This window comes from Vombatus ursinus, unplaced genomic scaffold, assembly GCF_900497805.2.
Source record: "Vombatus ursinus unplaced genomic scaffold, bare-nosed wombat genome assembly UNPS02014810.1, whole genome shotgun sequence".
Taxonomy (NCBI): Eukaryota; Metazoa; Chordata; class Mammalia; order Diprotodontia; family Vombatidae; genus Vombatus; species Vombatus ursinus.
In genome coordinates this window covers 17734891-17755296 of record NW_020954588.1, presented here as the reverse complement: position 1 = coordinate 17755296, position 20406 = coordinate 17734891, and the positions used below count along the sequence as shown (strand labels likewise).

The 20406-nt window shown below is 39.5% G+C and overlaps 1 protein-coding gene across 8 annotated transcripts in view; it reads left to right on the top strand.

The window, feature by feature from the left end:
* Positions 1–20406, top strand: part of ATP11B (ATPase phospholipid transporting 11B (putative)) — a 144019-nt gene that overhangs the window by 71639 nt on the left and 51974 nt on the right. For all 8 annotated transcript variants that reach the window (XM_027875864.1, XM_027875861.1, XM_027875865.1 and 5 more), the window contains exons 11-15: positions 12700–12850; positions 14045–14242; positions 15819–16040; positions 16997–17172; positions 18231–18299. In XM_027875864.1, coding sequence (XP_027731665.1) covers positions 12700–12850; positions 14045–14242; positions 15819–16040; positions 16997–17172; positions 18231–18299 — 816 coding nt within the window. The remainder of the gene's footprint in view (positions 1–12699; positions 12851–14044; positions 14243–15818; positions 16041–16996; positions 17173–18230; positions 18300–20406) is intronic.

Sequence of the window (20406 nt, the reverse complement as noted above, 5' to 3'; positions counted from 1 at the left end):
CCAAATTTTACCATTTCTACTTGTAAAATCTCTTGTCTCTGTCCCAGAAGAATAGGTGCTTAATAAATGTTTGTTGATTGATTGATTGATTGATTGATTGGTCCCTTCAGTTTCTTTAGATCACTCTGTCAGTGTATTTTGACTTGGACTGTTGAAATAGACTCTTCTCCCTATTCTTTCCCCTCTGGACATAGTCATCTTCCACAGCTCTCTAACATTTCACTTCCTTACTCAGAATTCTCCACTAGCTATATTTTATTAATTGAATTAAAGTTAACTTTAAGAAAAAGATTGTCATCTAAGGGCTTCTGCACTTAGCCCTCCTTTCCAGGCTTACTTTTCACTGCTTTTCATTAATTCTGTGCTTTAGCCAACAAGAATTCCTAACCATTCCCTGAAAATGCTCTACTCATTCATTTTTGAATTCTAGTGGAGATTCTTCCTTCTGCCTGGATTTATTTCCCTTCTTTTTGGTCTTTTGGAATCTTAGCTATTCTTCAAGGCTCCGATCAAGTGCTGCTTCTTCAGAACTTGTGTAGTGGTCGCTGCCTCTCCTACAGTGCCTATCTTGTTTCACATTGTATTGTAGCTGGTTATTCATGTCTGTATCTTATCATTTTGATTAGATTACAAACCCTTTGAGGAGAGGGACTGTAACAGTGCATCTTAATTTCCTCCGTAGGGCCTGAGGTATTGGTTAAAACCTTATAAGAGAAAGTCAGATGAGAAAACTGAAAGCATATTGCTGCCATTTGATTGATAAGGTTTTATTAAATGCGTCTGTGTGCAAGTGCTCACTGTATACTTGCTGTAGCCCTCGCGATGCAAAGAAGGGAAAGAACACGGTCCACACTATCAAAGAGCTTACATCCTTTCAGGGGAGACAGCGTGCAAATTATGTGCTGCAGGGTGTACGCGGAGCCGGCGGAGATTAGTCCTGGCTAGTAGTTCAGGAAACTAGAGAGCCCTCTTGCAGAAAGTTGGATCGAGCTGAGTTGTGAAGCTGAGTCAGAGAAGCCAAGAAGCGAAGGTGAGGAGGGAGAAGCTCTGCAGAATAAGGGAACAGACGGTGAACAGGCAGAGTTGGGAGATGAAGTTGTCTGTGTTAGAAACAGCAAGGCCAGTTTTTCAGGATTATACCCTGTGTGGAGGAGAGTAAAGTATGAGAAGAAGACAGGTTAGGAAAGGCAAATGTAAACCTAAACAATTGGAAAAATTGATTGCTCATGAATAGGTCAAGCCAGTATAGTAAAAATGACGATGCCACTTACATTGATTGGTATGGCACCGAATAAGTAAATTAAATGACCAAGGATTACTTTTAGAACTTGAAAAAAGGATGACAAAATTCATTGGAAGGAACAAAGAGTCGAGGATATCAAGGGGATTGATGGAAAAAAAAATGGGAAGGAAGGTGGGGTGGACTGGCAGTACCCAGTCTTAAAATATGCTACAAAGCTGCAACTGTTTAAGAAAATGATTTGGTGCTAGGTGAGAAATAGGTCAGTCAGTGGAGCAGATTAGGTATGCAATGTATAGAAGCGAATGAACACAGTAATCTAACGTTTGATAAACCCAGAGATTCCAGCTGTTTGGGACAAAAGCTCACTATTCAACAAAAACTGTTGGGAAAACAGGGGTAGAAACTAAGTGTAGATCAATATCATATCATATACCAAGGTAAGCCAGATGGGTACATGGTTTACATTTAATGGATGACATCATAAGCATACTAGAGTAGCATGAAAGAAAATTCTTCTCAAATCTGCAGATCAGGGAAGAGTTCATGATCAAACAAGAGATAGAGGGGAATGGGTGGTAAAATGAATTCACACATAAAACCATTGCAGCTAGAATTAGAAGAGAAGCAAGATATTGGGAAATAAATATTGGTAGCACATTTTTCTGATGAAGATCTAATTTCTCAGATATGTAGGGAACTAAGTCAAATTTACAAGAGTAAGAGCTATTCCCCAGTTGATAAAAATGGTCAAAGATTATGAATTGGCAGTTTGTAGAAAAAGAAATCCAAACTATCAATATCCATATGGAAAAAGCTCTAAATCACTAATAATTAGAGAGTGCAAATTAAAACACCTCGGAAGTAAGAGTTCACACTCACCAAATTGGCTAGGTTGACAAAAAAAAAAAAAAAGGGAAATGCCAAATGTTGGAGGGGCTGTGGGAAAAAAAGTACTTTAATGCACTGTTGGTAGAACTATTTACTGGTCTAGCCGTTCTGCAAAGCAGTTTGGAACTATGCCTAGAAAGCTGTTAAGCTGTGCATATCCTTTGACCCAGCAATACTGCTACTAGGTCTATTATATCTCAAAGAGATCAGATAAAAAGGAAAAGGTCCCATATGTGTAAAAAGTACTTATAGCACCTCTTTTTGTGGTGGCAAATTGGAAATTGAGGGGATGCCCATCAGTTGAGTTATGGCTGAATGAGTTGTGGCTATATGAATGTGATGGAATACTGTTGTGCTATAAGAAATGACAAAAGGATGTGGTTTCAGAAAAACTTGGGAAGTCTTTTATGAACTGATGCAGAAGTGAAAGACCTCAATAGAGTGATCAGCACAATGACACCACAATTCCAAAGGACCCATGATGAAATATACCCTCCTCCTCCTCCTCCAGATAGAGAAGTGATGGATTCATAGAGCAAACTGAAGCACCTTTTTCCAGATGTATTGAATATCTTCCCTGGCCCCCCATGTCACACACTCTTCAGCTTCCTTTTGTATGTCTTTCCCCCATTCGATTTTAAGCTCTTTGAGGGCAGGGACTGTCTTTTTCTTATTTGTATCCCCAGTACGTTACCACATGGCACTCTGGTATTCTGAGCACTTGGATTGATAAATGTTATTTTGAAAAAGACCTCTCGATTTTAGTGGACTGCAAGCTCACTTTCAGTCAGTGTGATCTGGCAACCAGAAAAGCTAATGTCTTCTTAGTTTGCACAAATAAATGCACTTAATCCTATCTGTAACAAGGCCTTGTCCTTCCTTCCTTCACAACATCTCTCCTAAACATCCCCTTCCCTCTGTGTAGACAGCTGCCCCCTTGATGTAGGCCCTCATTATCTCAGGGCTAGGCTATAGCAATAGTTGCTGGTTGGCCTCCCTGCTTTATCTCTTTCCCTGCATTCCATCTTTCACTCATTTACTGGGGTGATATTCCTGCAGTGCAGGTCTGACCATGTCAACCCGTTACTGAGTCAACATCTATGGCTCCCTTTTACCTCCAGGGTCAAATCCAGTGGGTTAGCTGACTTTTAAAGTCCTCCACAGCCTGACCTTTTCCTACCTTTCAAGGCTTCTTACATTTTACTATCCTCCATATATTCTGCAATTGTTTTTCTAGCTATTTCTTAACATGTGCCACTCTGTCTCCTTTCACTGGCTGTCCCCCATCCCTGGGATGTTCTGTCTACCACCTCACCTTTACTTCCTCATTTTCCTGGCTTCTGCCAATACTCAACTCAAATCCCTCCTTCTGCTGGAGGCCTTTGCCACTACTCTGAACTGCTAGCTAATCCCTTTTCTCTTAAGATGGCTTTGCATTTTCTCTGCATATTTTATATGTACATAATTGCTTCTGTGTTGTTCCCCCTGAGCCCGATAAAAATATGAACTCCTTGAATATAGGGACTATGTTTTTTCCTTTCTTTGTATTTCTAGTGCTTAGTGCAGTGTCTGGCATATAGTAAGCACTTAATAAATGCTTGTTGACTATTGCTTGGCTCACTAGTGTCCAGAACAAGGAAACTATGATAAACCCTCTATCTTTTTTTTTTTTTTTTTTTTATGGCGAGGCAGTTGGGTTTAAGTGACTTGCCCTGGGTCACACAGCTAGTAAGTGTCAAGTGTTTGGTCTGAGGCCGGATTTGAACTCAGGTCCTTCTAACTCCAGGGCCAGTGTTCTATCCACTGCGCCACCCAGCTGCCCCAAACCTGGGGAGACAGAGCCGTGTCTAAGCAGTTAAATGATATTACCCTGTTCTGCTTGCAGAGGGGAATTCTCCCAGTCAGTGCTGGCCAAATGGACTAGGCTGTGTCTGGAGGTCATTGAGTGGTTACTTGGTTAGGAGGTTGAAGAGAGGGTTCCTACTGAGGCGTGGGTTGGACTGGACTTCTGAGGGTTCGTCTCACTCTGAGATACCTGTTACTTGTGTTGATTACATGCTTGTTAGCAGGACTTTTCTTTTTTGCTTTTTAAAAAAGTCTTATTTAATATTTTATTTTTTCCCAATTACATGTAGAAACAATTTTAACATTCTTTTTTTTTTTTTCCAAATTTTGAGTTCAAAATTCTCTCCCTCCCCTCATTAAGAAGGCAAGCATTTTGACATAGGTTACACCTGTGTAGTCTTGCAAAACATATTTCCATGTAAGTCATTCTGTGAAAGAAAACACAGGAAAAAAACAACCCCAAGAAAAATAAAGAAAGTAAAGAAAAAGTATCTTTGCTCTGCCTTCAGGCTGTCCTGGTTCTTTCTCTGGAGATAAACGGCACCTTTCACCCTAAGTCCCACAGGATTGTCTTCGATCATGATGTTGAGAACAGCTACAGTAGTAGATCATCATGCAATATTGCTGTTACTGTGTAATGTTCTCCCGGTTCCGCTCATTCCACTTTGCATCAGTTTACCTAAGTCTTTCCAGGTTTTTTTTCTTTCAACAGTGATAAATAGTTTTTATTCAGGCAATGAAACATGAAAAAATATATTAGTACTTATTCTAATAATTCCATTTGTGTCAGCATAACTCTTACAGATATTTACCTGACATATAAAAAGGGAAATGATTGTACATATAAAATTTATATAGATGATCATTACATATACAATGCAATTCTGGTAGGAGTCAAGCAGCTTTTGCTCCTCCCTATGGGGAGGGAACACTGTATGGCAGTCACAGGGGCACAGCAGAAGCAGGTGTGCAATTAGGATGGTCACTTATTGGCACATATGTTACTATATATGAAAATCTATTGGCAATGTACTTGTGCTGTCAGCAACACTGAGGAACATACTGGCACCTTTGAGAATTAAAAGGGGCATCTGGATTCTACCACAAGGAAAAGAAGACTCCAGGTTAGATTGAGTCAGGACTTGGGGATTGGCTTAGAGTTCCAGTTGTCATGACTACAAGACCGTTTGGGTTATCAAGTAAATACAGAAGATTACGGTTATTAGCCTGGGCATTCCATGGGGGCAGGAACTACCTGAAATTTGGATCTTCCCCAGCACCAACACAGACTTAGTACATGTTTGTCAAACTGATTTAAAAATCTGACTGGCAGAGAACTTCTTTAGAATGGATTCTAGATGGCACTTCAGGCAGAGGGCAATATAGTCTTTAATAGCTCTAAAAATAAAGAACAGTTCAAAATATGAGGACAGCTTGGCTGCATGCCTGGCCTCCATTTGTATTTAGGTGATAGAATGCCACAGGTATAAAATCGTGCCCTTAGCATCCACGAGATAACCATAGAAACACGTCAACTTACAGTCCCTACAAATATAGTTAAGAAACCATTCCGTAGGAATCTTACTTGTTCAAGTCTAACTGCAGGCTGATAAGACAAAACAAAAAAGAAAGAATTGCCTCTGGATGACAACCTATGAATATGCGATTGTTAAGACACAGTTACTGGCAGAGAGAGAGCTCACCCACCACTGAAGAATGCTGCCCCCAAAAAGTGCTTTGCCACCTCTAGAACAGTATTTCTCAAAGTGGACCCTGCAGAAGTTTCAACGAAGCAGACCCAGGGAGGAGTTTCGCCAAAAACTGGAGTACTAGCATGCCCAGCAAACCTGCCTATGTCCATTCAGCCAGAGCAGAAACTGAAGACTCACAGAATAGGCCACGTGACTTCAGAATGGTTTTCCGGTTAGTGTAGATTCTCCTAGGTGTGTGATTATTAGTCTGCCTCGACAGAGGATGCAAGGTTCTGCTATATTGGTTCAAAGATCTGGGGACAAACCACATTTGACAAAACACTGCTCTGGAGAAGAGGGGGGCTCACTGTATTTCTCTCATCTCTTTCATGCTGGAGGCTCAGCTAGCAAAACCTAGTTTATTTCTTTCCTCCCGGTTGTGGAAGACTGTAATTCTGTGACTATTTACTTGTATTCAAAGGGAATGGTAAAATAAATTATTGCCTTTAAGGGAACAATTAAGCTTCAGACCCTATTGTGTGTCTTTCTAACCCTATTAATGGACCCACAGCACAGGCCTTCTAAACTCCTCCCTGCAATTATCTGAGGTGAATAATGTTTGATCCACAAAACACACACAAAATTGTAATGCTGTCAGTTTGAGAAAGTCAATGAGAACTTTCTTAATACTGTGAAGGTAAGAGAAGAGGGTCTTCAAAAAAGCTTAAAATTTCATTCTTTTAAAACAAAAAGCAAAGAAAAAAAAAGTAGAGATGAAAAACTTAAACATATGGCACAATCCTGGGCAAGACCTTGGGCTCATGATGAGTGCTGCCTCAAGAAGCCAGAGGTCACTGCAACCTGCAGCTATTTTAAGAACTTATGTCCTGTGTGTCCTGTGAACCACAGTGAAAATAGAGGGTAAATGGATTTAGAAAGGGCAAGTACCAAAAAGGTGTGCTGGAGTTCTCCTTGCCCCCCTTACCCTCCAATGATTCTAAAGGTCAACCATTCTAATTAAGAGGTTTCCACGTTTTTCTGAAAGCATCCTGCACATCATTTCTTAAAGCACAATAGTATTCCATCACAATCAAAGACAATTTGTTCAGCCATTGTCCAGTTGATGGGCATCCCCTCGATTTCCAATTCTTTGCCACCACTAAAAGAGCTGCTATAAATATTTTTGTAAATATAGGCCCTTTTCCTTTTTATTTTTTATCTCTTAGGGATACAGACCTAGTAGTGTTATTGCTTGGTCAGATCGTATGGATGGTTTTATAACACTTTCGGCATAGTTCCAAATTGTTCCCCAGAATGTTTGAATGAGTGTGCAACTTCACCAATAGTACATTAGTGTTTTAATTTTCCGACATCCCCTCCAACATTTGTTATTTTCCTTTTCTGTCTTCTTAACCAGTCTGACAGGTGTGAAGTAGTAGTTCAGTTTTAGTTTGTATTTCTGTCATTAGTAGTGATTTAGAGCATTTTTTTTCATATGACTATAGATAGCTTTGATTACTTTGTCTGAAAACTGCCTGTTTATATCCTTTGACCATTTATCAATTGAGGAATGGTCCTTATTTCTATAAATTTGACACCATTTTCTGTATGTTTGAGAAATGAAGTCTTTATCAGAGAAACTCACTGTGAAAATTTTTTTCATAGTAGTGATTACCAACTATGCATTTCCTTCCATTCTGTTTTTCCCCATACATCTTATTCTCTCTCTGTCTTTTTAGCCTGTCCTTTCTCAGCTTCTGACTTCTACCTACCCCAAACTGCCTTCCCTTCTATCAGCTTCCCTACACCCTCTCTCTTATCCCCCTCCCTTCCTACTTTCCTGTATAGTAAGATAGATTTCTACACCCAACTGACTGTACATTGTTCCATGTTGAGCCAGTTCCAGTGGGAGTAAGAGTTATGTGCTCCCCTCCCCACTTCTCCTGTTCTCCCTCCACTGTGAGATCTCTCTCAGACCTCCTTTATGTCCGATAACTTATCCCATTCTACCTCTCCCTTTCCCCTTCTCCCAGTGCATTCTTCTTTCTCATCCCTTGATTTTATTTTTTAAGATAATCGTTCCATTACATTAAATTCACACCTCTGCTTTCTGTCTGTGTATACTCCTTCTAACTGCCCTAATAATGAGAAAGTTTCTAGGAGTTGTAAATATCATTTTCCCATGTAGGAATATAAACAATTTAACATTATCAAATCCCTTATGATTTCTCTTTCCTATTTATCTTTTTATGCTTCTTTTGCATCTTGTATCTGAAAGTCACACTTTCTATTCCACTCTGGTCTTTCTATCAGGAATGCTTGAAAGTCCTCTATTTCATTAAATGTCAATTTTTTCCCCTGAAGGATTACACTCAGTTTTTTTGGGTAGGTGATTCTTGGTTGTAAACCTCGCTCTTTTGCCCCCCAGAATATCATATTTCAAGTCCTCCAGTTCTTTAATGTAAAAGCTGCTACATCTTGTGTTATCCTGACTGTGGCTCCATGATATTTGAATTGTTTCTTTTTGGCTTCTTGCAGTATTTTCTCTTTGATCTAGGAGGTCTAGAATTTGGCTAGGATATTCCTGGGAATTTTCATCTTGGAATCTTTTTCAAGAGTTGATAGATTCTTTCAATTTTTATTTTACCCTCTGATTCTAGAATATCAGGGCAGTTTTCCTTGATAATTTCTTGAAAGATGATATCTAGGGTCTTTTTGATCATGACTATCAGGTAGTCCAATAATTTTAAAATTATATCTCTTGGATCTGTTTTCTAGGTCATTTGTTTTTCCAGTGAGATATTTCATATTTTCTTCTATTTTTTCATCCTTTTGATTCTGTTTGTTTCTGGATGTCTCATAAAGTCATTAGCTTCCACTTGCCCAATTCTAACTTTTAAGGAATTATTTTCTTCAGTGAGTTTTTGTACGTCCTTTGCCATTTGCCCAGCTCTGCTTTTTAAGGAGTTCTTCTCTTTGGTGGATTTTTGTATATCTTTTTCCATTTGGCCAATTCTGCTTTTCAAGTCATTCTTCTCTTTGTTGGATTTTTGTGCCTCATTTACCATTTGGTCTATTCTGTTTTTTAAGGGGTTATTTTCTTCAGTATTTTTTTGTGCCTACTTTACCAAGCTGTTGACTGTTTTTTCATTATTTTCTTGCATCACTCTCATTTCTCTTCCCAATTTTTCCTCTGCCTTTCTTACTTGATTTTTAAAATCCTTTTTGAGCTCTTCCATGGCCTGAGACGAATTCATATTTTTTTTGGAGGCTTTGGATGTAGGAGCTTTGACTTTGTGGTCTTCTTTTGAGTGTGTGTTTTGATCTTCCCTGTTACCATAGTAACTTTCTGTGGTCAGAATTTTTTTCTGTTTGCACATTTTCCAGCCTATTTCTTGACTTTTAGCTCTGTGCTAAAGTGGGGCCTTGCTACCAGGGTGGAGAGGACGCTGTCCCAAGCTTCGGGTTTTTATGCAGCTGTTTTCAGAGGTAATTCTGGGGACCTGTAAGTTTTTGGCTCTTCCAAGGTGGCATGATCTAGGGAGAGGTTTACTACTCTCCTGTTCTGTGCACTGATTTGTGAGTGACCATAAGCCCTCTTTTTAACCCTGAAACTGTGACCAGGGTCCCTGCTCTCCTCTGGCTTTAAGCTTGGCCGTGCTACTTCTCCTCATACTGGGACTAAGACCCCCAACTGTGACCCAGCTCTACCTGTAGGCAATGTGACAGAGTCCGGCCTCTGGTGCCAGCAAAGGGACCCCTGTTAATCTCCTTCTGACCTGTTGCGCGATCCCCCCCGCCACTGTCTCTGGGCTGAGAGGTCTGGAAACCTCCACTGCTGCCACTTATTCAGTCACCCCAAAGCCTGCTCCTGGTTTGCTGGGACCAGTCTACAATGCGCTGGACTGCACTCTCTTCTCACCCTGGTGCAACAGACCTGTTCTGCCGACCTTCTAAGTTGTCTTGGGATGAAAAATTGCTTCATTCTGTCTTTTTGTAGGTTCTACCGCTCTAGAATTTGTTTAGAGTCATTATTTAAAAGTATTTGGAGGGGCTTGGGGGAGAGCTCAGGCAAGGCCCTGCCTTTGCTCCACTGCCTTGGCTTTGTCTCTTCAGGGCTTTCTTTCTAAAAACATTTATGATCAGTGACTTAGAGCTGGCAGAGGTCTTAGGGCCCTGGTTCACCTAGATCCAATCCCTCTTTATACAGATGGTGAAACTAAGATCCATTGCAGTTAAATGTCTTACCCAAGGTCGCACAGAGGCAGGATTTGAATCCAGATCCATTGATTCCAATTCTATTGCTCATTCTACTGTACCTTTAGTGAAAGGGAAAAAAAGGAGGGGAAGTCAGTGGACAGTTTTGAAAAAGTTGAATTCATTTTAAGTTACCTAGATCATCAAGGAAGACTTAAAATGTGTTACTTGTAGCTCATAATAATCATGCAATGTTGGGAAAATGTAAACCTGAATTAGACTGCACATATACAACCTATTGTCATATCAGTGAACTTAAGTTGACTATTGAGTTCTGTCTTCTCATTGCTGAAACAGATTAGAGGAGATCAACAGAAATTTTTTTTTGAACAAGGTGAAGGGAAAATATATGTCTGAACTTAGGGCATGCATTTTTCCTTGGTTTTAGCCTCAAGATGAAGCATACAAGGCAACTGGTAGGTGTGCAGCTTTTGACACATTTGCATACCGGTACATGACAGCTGGGGGAAAAATGCTGCTTTGTTGAATTGATAGGAGGCATGTAACTGACCTGTTGCCCAACTTTTCCAGTTTGTTGTTATTGTTACCCAAGAAGCACCTAGGTGGAGAGGGCATGGGGCCTGGAGTAAGAAAGATCTAAGTTTACATCTTTCCACACTAGCTTTGTGACCCTGGGCAAGTCACTTAAACTCTGCCTCAGTTTCCTCAGTTGTAAAATGGGGATGATAATAATAGCATGTACCTCCCAGGGTTGTTGTGAGGATCAAGTGAGATAATATTTGTAAAACACTTTGCATGGTGCCTGGTACGTAATAGGCACTTAATAAATGCTTATCTCCTTCCCATTCATCCCGTTACCTATTTTCAGGCAACATATTCCAAAACTTTAAATCCTCATTTTTGTTAAGTTCATACATTTTAAAAAAGAAATTTTTTTCTAAAGAAGTCACTGATTAAATTCTGCTTGAGAGAATTAGAGATAATTGTCATAACTCAATCACTGTGCTAAATGCTAGGGAGTGTTCATAGATATATATAGAGAACGTAGTCTCTCTTCTTAAAGACTTGACAGTGTAGTTTGACATGCAAAGCCACAGTGTGAAATAACTGCTTATGTTTGGTAGTATTGGTTGTAAGTCTGGAAAATCAGAGAGGTGAAAACTTAACTATAGTCCAGAGAAAGGAGGCTGGATTTCATGGATTGAGTGAGACAGTTTGGACCTTGAAGGATAAAAGGATAAGCCAAGTTGGGTAATAGCATGAGCAAAAGGCAAGAGTGAAGCGTTGGCCTCACCCACGTAGGGGACAGTTGTCAAACAAGTATTGGAATAGCGGGAAATAAAAACAGATGCTATCAGGCCAAACTTTTTTAGGAGAAAGTCCAGGAAGTATCTGTTCATGGAGGTCCTTTTCAAATAGGTTAATTTCAAGTAAAGAATTTATATTTTTAATCAAAATTTATTGTAACATGTAATAGTCTTCACAAAATGGTTATTTCTTTTGAGTCAAACTTAAATCTTCAAGCTTATACACAAGAATTGTGTATTTTTAAGTAACCACAGTAATACCTTATTCATTCAGTATCTTTAAGACTTACTATATTTTATATAAAAGACTTTTCTATATAACTAAGAGCAGTTTTAAAGGCAAATTTTTTACTGAAACTTTTAAAAAATGTTATTACACGTAATTCTTTGCCTGTTTAAACAGAGTGTACTTCATTTCACCATTTCTTGATGATGGAATAGGGCCTGCCCCTATGATTTCATTGCTATAGAGAACTCCCAGATGGGGAACTTCCTAACAAGGCAAGTCAGCTTTTCCACAGTGCCTGTTCTTCAGAGACACACCTAGAGAACAAAGAGGCTACATGATTTGCAAAGGGATACACAACTAGTATGTGTTGGGAGCACCCTTGAACGCAGTTCTTCCAGGCTTTGAGGCTGGCCCTGTATCTATTAAACCATACTTGCCGCTCTTAATGGTAATAATTAGCAATAACAAGAGCTGGAATTTATTTGTATCACTTTTTGTGCTTTACAAAATTTTATATATGTTATTCCATTTATTTCTCTTAACCCTATGAATGAGATATTGCAAGTGTTATGTTCCTCATTTTGCTGATGTAAAAACTAAAGATCAAAGAAGGCAAATGATTTTCTCAAGGCCAACGCCAGTAAGTGGCAGAGTCTCTTACCTTTGTGTAAATGGTTTGTTATTGTATTTATTGTTATTATTCAGTTGTTTCAGTCATGTCCAACTCTTCATGATCTATTTGGGGTTTTCTTGGCAGAGATACTACAATGGTTTTCCGTTTCCTTCTCCAGCTCATTTTACAGATGAGGAAGCTGAGGTAAACAGGGTGAAGTGACTTGCCCAGGGTCTAGTAAATGTTTGAGGCCAGATTTGAACTCAGGAAAATGAGTCTTCCTGACTCCACACCTGGCACTCTATCCACTAAGCCACCTAACTGCCCATTATTGTACGTGATGGGAGACATATGGACCTTCCAGTATGGGAAGGTGATGGGTCACCCTGGTCACAGGGTCTTCAAGTCATCTCTACATTTTAAGTTACCTAGATCATCAAAAAAGACTTAAAATGTGTTATACTCGTAATGATCTTGCAACGTTGAGTAAAATGTAAACCTTTGCTGTGACCTTTGGAGAATGGATAATCTATAGGATTTGATAAACATTTGAATTCCATTTTTAAAAACATTTTTTAGTATATTTATAGATCAATAACTTTTGCTGAACAAATCAATATCAAATCCTTTAATTAATATTTCATATGCTCTTTCATCCACTCTAGGTCAATGAATACATTTTTGATAATATATCTCATAATCCTTATTTCTGAAGCCATCATCAGTACAATCTTGAAATATACATGGCAAACAGAAGAAAAATGGGATGAACCGTGGTATAACCGAAAAACGGAGCATCAACGAAATAGCAGTAAGGTACTGTTGTCTCTGCCCTTCCAGAATGAGGAGATAGTCTCTCTCTGGTAGAGCGAGTCTAGGAATACGATGGCCCCTGTGACACCACCCCAACATCTGCCACTGAAAAGTCACTGCAAAAGAACAGTGACTACCTGCATTATGTAGGTGTCCATCTGGTTAGGCCCAAGGTGAGGGCCTTTGGACTGGTACTGTACCTCTTCTCAGCATGGAGGTGCTAATGGTGACTTGGCTTTCCACAGAACTTTGAGTGCAACACACTTGAAAAAGCACAAAATAGATTTTCTCTGCTGTTAAATGTATTATTTTTAGAAATTAAATGAAAACATAAGCATATCTATTCTCTTTTTTAATGCTTAAGCATCTCATAATAGTCATTGCTTCAAAATATTCATCCTATGAAGGAATAGTAGAATTAAGGGAGTTTTGGAGTTTCTTTGGTATGTTCACTTCATTTTACAGATGAAGTGACAGGCCAGACAAGGGAAGGGATTTTCCTTTTAAAAAAAAATGACTATTTAGGTTTTTCTTTAATTTTATGTTTTGTTTTGTTTTTACTGTAAAGGCATACTCTTTAACTCTGAAATCTATTATAGACTTCTTCTCAGATCAAAACATTAATATTATAAAGCAATTTTAAGTAATTGAACCTAGTGATCAGAAAAAAAAAGTACAACCTAGTCAGATAATAAGGTATATGTGTTTTTCAAGTTGTATTTCATCAATATGAATTTTCCATTCTCCGCAAATGGATATTGGATTAGTCTTTCATGCAGTTAAAATGGAATACTGCTATACTATTTAAATCCTGAATGTCATTATCAAAGGTAACAATTAATGAGTTTTTTGAGAAAAATTCTAGTCAACTTTTACCTCTGTGAGAGTGGAGGATAGGAGCAAACCTTTGAAATTCACAGATAATACAGAGCCTTGTTTTGAAAGTAGTTACAGTCTCAGCCATTTTAGGAACCATCCACAAGAGACCCGGTGCCCCAGCCATCATAGGATTAATCAGATGGCCCAGAGACAGAAATGTGAAAAAATGAGCCATAGAAATGAGGCTGATGGTCCAAATGGTTCATGACCCTTGGTTCATGAGGCAGAGGTTGATGATGGCATACATTTCTCTGAGTTTTCTCTAAGGATGTTTATTCTTGTGCATTTTGTCTTATACAAACCTTTTTTTCCCCACAGATTCTGAGGTTTATTTCCGACTTCCTTGCTTTTTTGGTGCTCTACAATTTTATCATTCCAATTTCACTTTATGTGACAGTCGAGATGCAGAAATTCCTTGGCTCATTTTTTATTGGCTGGGATCTTGATCTCTATCATGAAGAAACAGATCAGAAAGCACAAGTCAATACTTCAGATCTGAATGAAGAGCTGGGACAGGTGAAGATGATCCTTTTATTTCCAGTAGCATTTTATTCCATAGTTCATGGCTTATGCAATTGCTGTTAACTGTTTTGAGTGATAGAAAATGCATCATGTAATCAAGAACAAAAAAAAAACCTCAGGGTTACTTTTTTTCTCTCTGCCTATGTCTCTTTACCCCTGTCTAATCTCATCCTTCTTGAGATCATTACTGTTCTCTGGGTTTTTTTTCTCCTCGTTCTGTATAAGCTTACTCCTGTCTCTTGTCTCTGTGTAGTACCTAAGTGGTGATGGTTTTCTCCAGCCATTCCTTCATTTGGATCCGCACTTTGGCCAAGCCTCCACGTCATGACATCCAGCATCTTGATCTTTCCTTAGTTACACACAACATCTGTTACTTTAGTCCTCATTTGTTTTTTTATCAGTTTATATTTAGGGTAGGTGTTTCACAATACCATATTCGATATACTTTTCTTCTTTAGTATCACTGCTCCATTTAGTGTCATTTCTGCCACTGACCATGGTTCATGACCCTTGGTTCATGTCTTTCCTTCTGGACCTCATGTCTTGTGATCTAATCTGTTTCCAGATCTGTAGTTACTCTGTGTACTGGGTGATGGCCTTCCCTGCTCCTATCTTTCCATTTTCTGCTTCAGGATGTCCTCTGGGAATGTGCATGCACACACACACCTTTTTAGTTTCATACCTCGTAACACAACTACTTCTTTTGATCTGACCCATCTTTCCACTGCCATGAGGCTTTGCGCACATCTCTGATATTTTCCAAGAGAGGAACTTGGGAGTTACCTTCAGTTTCCTACTGATCTCTGCTTCTTTCTTGAGCATTTTGCAAATCCTGACATCTCTTTTATTTCTTATATCACCATCTTCATTACAAATCACCAGTTCAAACTCTGGTTTTATGCCTCAATTGAGCTGTCACAAAATTCTCGAGAATTCTCTTCCTGCATTCCTTTCTTAAAATCAGTCTTAAACATGGGTATCAAAATAATCTTTCTTATCCACTTTTTTAACCCTTCTGTTTAATATTTTGCAGTGACCCCTCCTTGACCTTTGCAGTAAAAATAAACTTTTTTTTTTTTTTTAGCAATAAAAACGAACTCTGTCTCACTATCTCACATTTTAATTTCTCTTTTACTGGGTCCTTCCTCCCTTGGCTTTGATGCTTCTGGTACTTTCCAATTTTTCACCTACTGGATGCTCTCAAAGGTCCCCTAGTCATCTTCCTTTTACTTCAGAGATTGCCAGAAGTCCTATAATATAGCAGAAGTCTACCCCTGGTTGGAAATTAGGTATAAATGCCACATCCCAACCAGCTCCAGAAGTGAATACTTTAGGAAGCTACATGTTTTGAAGTATTCATGACAGAAATTTTGTTTTTGTTTTGCTATCTTGTCCCTTTTACTATATTCATCATTTACTTTTTTTATTATATAAATACCAGTATCAGTAGCAACTTAGTAAGGAGCTCTTGAAGCTCAGTTTATTTGGTTTTTACAAGATTGAGCTTACCACTATGAAAACAAGGTTGTTCAATGAATATTTTCTGTTGCAACACTTCACATTTTTCTAGGTGGAATATGTGTTTACAGATAAAACTGGAACTCTGACTGAAAATGAGATGCAGTTTCGAGAATGTTCCATTAATGGCATAAAATACCAAGAAATCAATGGCAGACTGGTACCAGAGGGACCAACACCAGAATCTTCAGAAGGTTTAGCATACCTTAGAAGCTTAGCCCATCTCAGCACCTCAGCCCATCTTGCAATCAGTTCGGAAAATGAAACTGAACTAGTAAGCAATATTTTTCCTTGTTGCATACAGGTTAATTCTTATTTGCCTCTTGAAATGGAAATAATTTTGTTTGGGGGCTGATGAGAAGGAATGGTACTTCTTAAACTCCTGCCTTTCATGCAGCGCTAATATGTACTCAGTTCTTTAATTCAGGGGCCTGTGGATTATTTGGTCTGGAATTAGCAATACTTTAGGATTTCACTAAATTGCTCTTTCTGAAAAAGTGCCCGCCTGGGTGGCCAGCCCTCCAGGCATGGATTAGTTTTTCTAGTCTGGCAAAGCCAGGCCTCATGGAGCTAGTCTCAGGCTGGGATCATTTTTTCCAGCTTTGTGGGATATGCTAGAACCTATACCCACTGTCATTGTCTTTGACAGCCCAAGGTCACCTGTAAGCCATGCTTAGGGATCAGAGCAGGCCTTAGCTGGAGGTGCCCATCAGTTTAACTTGTTGGTTTTCAGCACAGTACCTGCCCTGTGTGAGGCAGGGGGCTCGCCAGCCTGCCTTAGAGTTCTTGTTCTGAGAAAGAGGACCGAATGCTGCTCTTGATTTTGGAGCCTTGTCTCTATCGCCAGGCTCTTCACCTACTCTGCAGTTTGGTATGTGTTTTCATCAGCGTAGAGTATGCCACAGAAGCTGGGGTAGAGTATGCCACAGAAGCTGGGGTGGAGTACCAAAGAGCAGTCACCAGAGTAAGAATAATAAAAAATTCTTAAGCATCTTGAATCTCTGTTGGAAAGGTCTTTAAGCAAGGGTTGATATTTTATTCACTAGTCTAATCAGAATCTAGCAGATTGTTTGACAGCCAAATATTACAATCAATACTAGATTTCCTGAAGTCCTGAGTTTTGAATCCAGTTTGACAACTTTGTGTTAAATAGCATCTCTTTAAACCTTTACTTTTTGGGCCAGTCTGGCAATGCTGTTTGTCTCAGAAATGTGAATTATGTTTCTCCAGATCAAAGAACAAGATCTCTTCTTTAAAGCAGTTGGTCTCTGCCATACAGTGCAGATCAGTAGTGGCCAATCTGATGGCCTTGGGGATGGCCCCTGGCACCCCAATGCCACATCCTCACAGTTGGAGTACTATGCTGCTTCCCCAGATGAAAAGGCCTTAGTTGAGGCTGCTGCAAGGTGAGTTGGGGGAGAGTGCACCTAATTATACAGAGAGTCTTCAGCCAGAGGTGGCAGGTACTTAGGTACATCTGATAAAATGTTAGCATAGAATTATAGATCCTCCACTGTTTTCTCTTGCCAACCCCTTCTCTTTCTGTGTATGAGATAACTGATGTCCAGAGGGCTAGCCACCGAGGTGAAATGAGTGCCATGGGCTCATTGCACTGTTCTGCCTCTTAACTACATACCCTTTTCTGGTCCCTGCAAAAAAAAGTACATTTTACTACATATCTTCATTAGTCTTTTTTAGTAGGACTGAGCCAGATTTTTTTGCCTCTGACATGTGCCCATTAAAAATGTTCAATATATTTAAAGCTATAGTATGGCACGCATCATGAGACACTGGGGTAGTGATTGAGTACTGGGCAGAGGGGCAAGAAGAGCTGGGTTCCAATATCACCTTTTACACTGACTGGGAAGATTAGCTCAACTGTTTACTTTCCAGATTTAGGTATCTAGGATGTATGTAGTCACAGGCTATACTCATGTACTGTGTGTGGCTTCCAGGAGGTCTTGTACTGGGAATTCTTCCATGCTGACAAAATTATTGGTACTTCATATATGTGCATAAACTCTAAAGGTCCTAGTTTTTCAAGGTAGTGGTGGATTTAGAATTTAAGGGAGCTTCACTAAGTCTGCAACTGTTACTGATTAACAGACAGGTTAGAACTTATTGTATGTGAAGATGTTTGTGTTTGAATCCAATTGGAGCGAAATGTGAGTAAATTCATTTTGGGGAAAGACTTAAGATGTCTTTTTTTGAAACCATAGTTCAAGAAACAAATACAATGTGTAGTAGTTTTTAGCTAGTCATTTTGGTGCAAAATTCTTTCCAAAATTTAGTTTTTCAAGTCTGAAAATAGCCAGGTATTAGCAGTCAGATACACAAAGAAGAGACTTAAATGTACTTTAGATATGTATTTCAAGTATTTTATTTAACTAAAGCTACAATGATGTGTCATTATGAAACATTACTCCATAAAATTACATGTAATTTTCCCACCCTTTAAATTTAGAATTGGTGTCGTGTTTATGGGCAGTACTGAAGAAACTATGGAAATTAAAACCCTTGGAAAACTTGAAAGGTAATACTGTCTAACCATTCCAATTTTCTGATTATTAATTGCATGTTATTCATCATGTCGAACGAAGTCAGGGGCTGTATATATGTTGCCATGTGGCTGCAACGGTAGAGATAATTTTTTTCAACTCTGACTATTAATTTCAAGTGAGTTATAAACAGTGAAACATGCTTGCCAAATGTGTCCCCAACTATTGTGAAATTTTGTCCTACATAGAATCCAGATACATGGAAGATACTTCAAAAGTGGTGTGATCCTCCAGATACTACTTTGAGCAGATTATTCATATTGTTCTGATTTAAACAGGCCTTAGAATACTACGTACAGGGCCCTCTCCCTGATATCCAGAGTTACTCAGAAGAGGCAAAGTCAAGATGGGAAGTACCAGGAAGAAGTACAGGCTAGTTCCTCCACCATGCCTCATCTGCAAAGATCTAGAAAATGCACCAGACCAAATCCTAATCAGGAAATCTAAGGGAAAAAAAAGTCATATCATGTTATCTTTCCAGCCCAGGTCAGTTTAGGGAGACAGACTATGAGGCCTGTGGACACTGAGAATGGGGTCTGGCCAGGAGCACGTGCAGCAGGAAGCATTCCAGTGCCCAGGGAAAGAAAGTAACCGACAGTTGTTATGTGAAACAAACCTTCTCCAAGAAGATGAGTCCCTGAAAATTAAAGTTGACAAATTGAGGCTGTTGACTCCATGAGACATGAAGAAATGTTAAAACAAAGTCATTCAGAAAATATTGGACTTGTAATCTGCCTGGAAACAAAACAGTTGGATGAAGAATATATATTATTCAGATAATGACCAGAGCCCTGATATGAACAGGAGGAGGAAGAGAGATTGCATTTCTTTTTGTCTTTTTGGCTAGGCAATGGGGTTAAGTGACTTGCCCAGGATCACACAACTAGTAAGTATTATGTGTCTGAGGCTGGATTTGAACTCAGGTCCTCCTGAATCCAGGTCCGGTGCTATATCCACTGCGCCACCTAGCTGCCCCGAAGGATTGTATTTTATTGGGTCAGTTGTACTGTGCTTTTGATAAGACTGCCCTGCTTCCTCACACAGAGAACGCTTTTCTTTTTTTTTTCTTTTTTTTTTTGGCTAGGCAGTGGGGTTAAGTGACTTGCCCAGGGTCACACAGTTAGTTTTATGTGTCTGAGGCCAGATTGACCTCTTTTCTTAACATCAATATTCTTCTAGTGTCATAAGTGCCTTCTAAACATTTGACATATCCACAATTTCCAAAGAATCAAAATTAAGGGTGACCAAGGGACAATGGAGAGATGCATGAAAGTTCTCCGTGGGTTCACGGTGACAGCTTTAATGCAGTGTTAAAAGACCTTGAGAAGGGCTTGTTGCAAGATGGCTAGAATGAGAAGTTCTGGGGGGTTAAAGTCTGCTTTGAGGTGAAGGCTACTTATATGGAACCACTTTAGCATTCTACCACGAATCTGATGTACATTCAACCGAAGTGCATATTGAACCAATCTCTATTTTTGTCTCTTACCACTTGCTGAAATAATGAAATCTCATTGTAAATGTGCTTTGGGACTTGAGGGATCTGTGACTTTATTGTGTGGATACATCCTGCAGACACAGATCAGGCCACCGATGGTTTTGTAGGTTGCTGTTGGCCAGGCTTTTGACAACAACCCTTAGCTGCTTTGCTCTTTGGGTCCCCTGAAACAGCCTTCAGGACCTGAAGGTTCCCATCCCCACCTTGATGAGGTAGGTGTTGGAGTTTTACAGAAGAGGTAAAAGAGCTCTCTAGGCAGCTGAGGGGCATTACAGGCGGTAGAGGGAGGGGTTTGGAGTTAGGAAGACCAGTGTTCAAATGCAGCATCACACACCGACTAGTTGTGTGCCTCTGGGCAAGTCAGTCCCCTCTGTCAGCTCTCGATTCCTCAGTTGTAAAATAGGACCCATCTCTCAGGTGTGAGGATCAAATGAAATAGTATTTGTACAAAGTGCTTAGCGCAGTTCCTGGCCCAAAGTAGGCTCTATATAAATGCTTACTCCCTTCCCCTTCCCATCATCCTGCTTTTGTTATTGTAAAATTACCGTACTCACTTTTGAAGAAGTTTCTGAGTTTTGGTTTCTAGC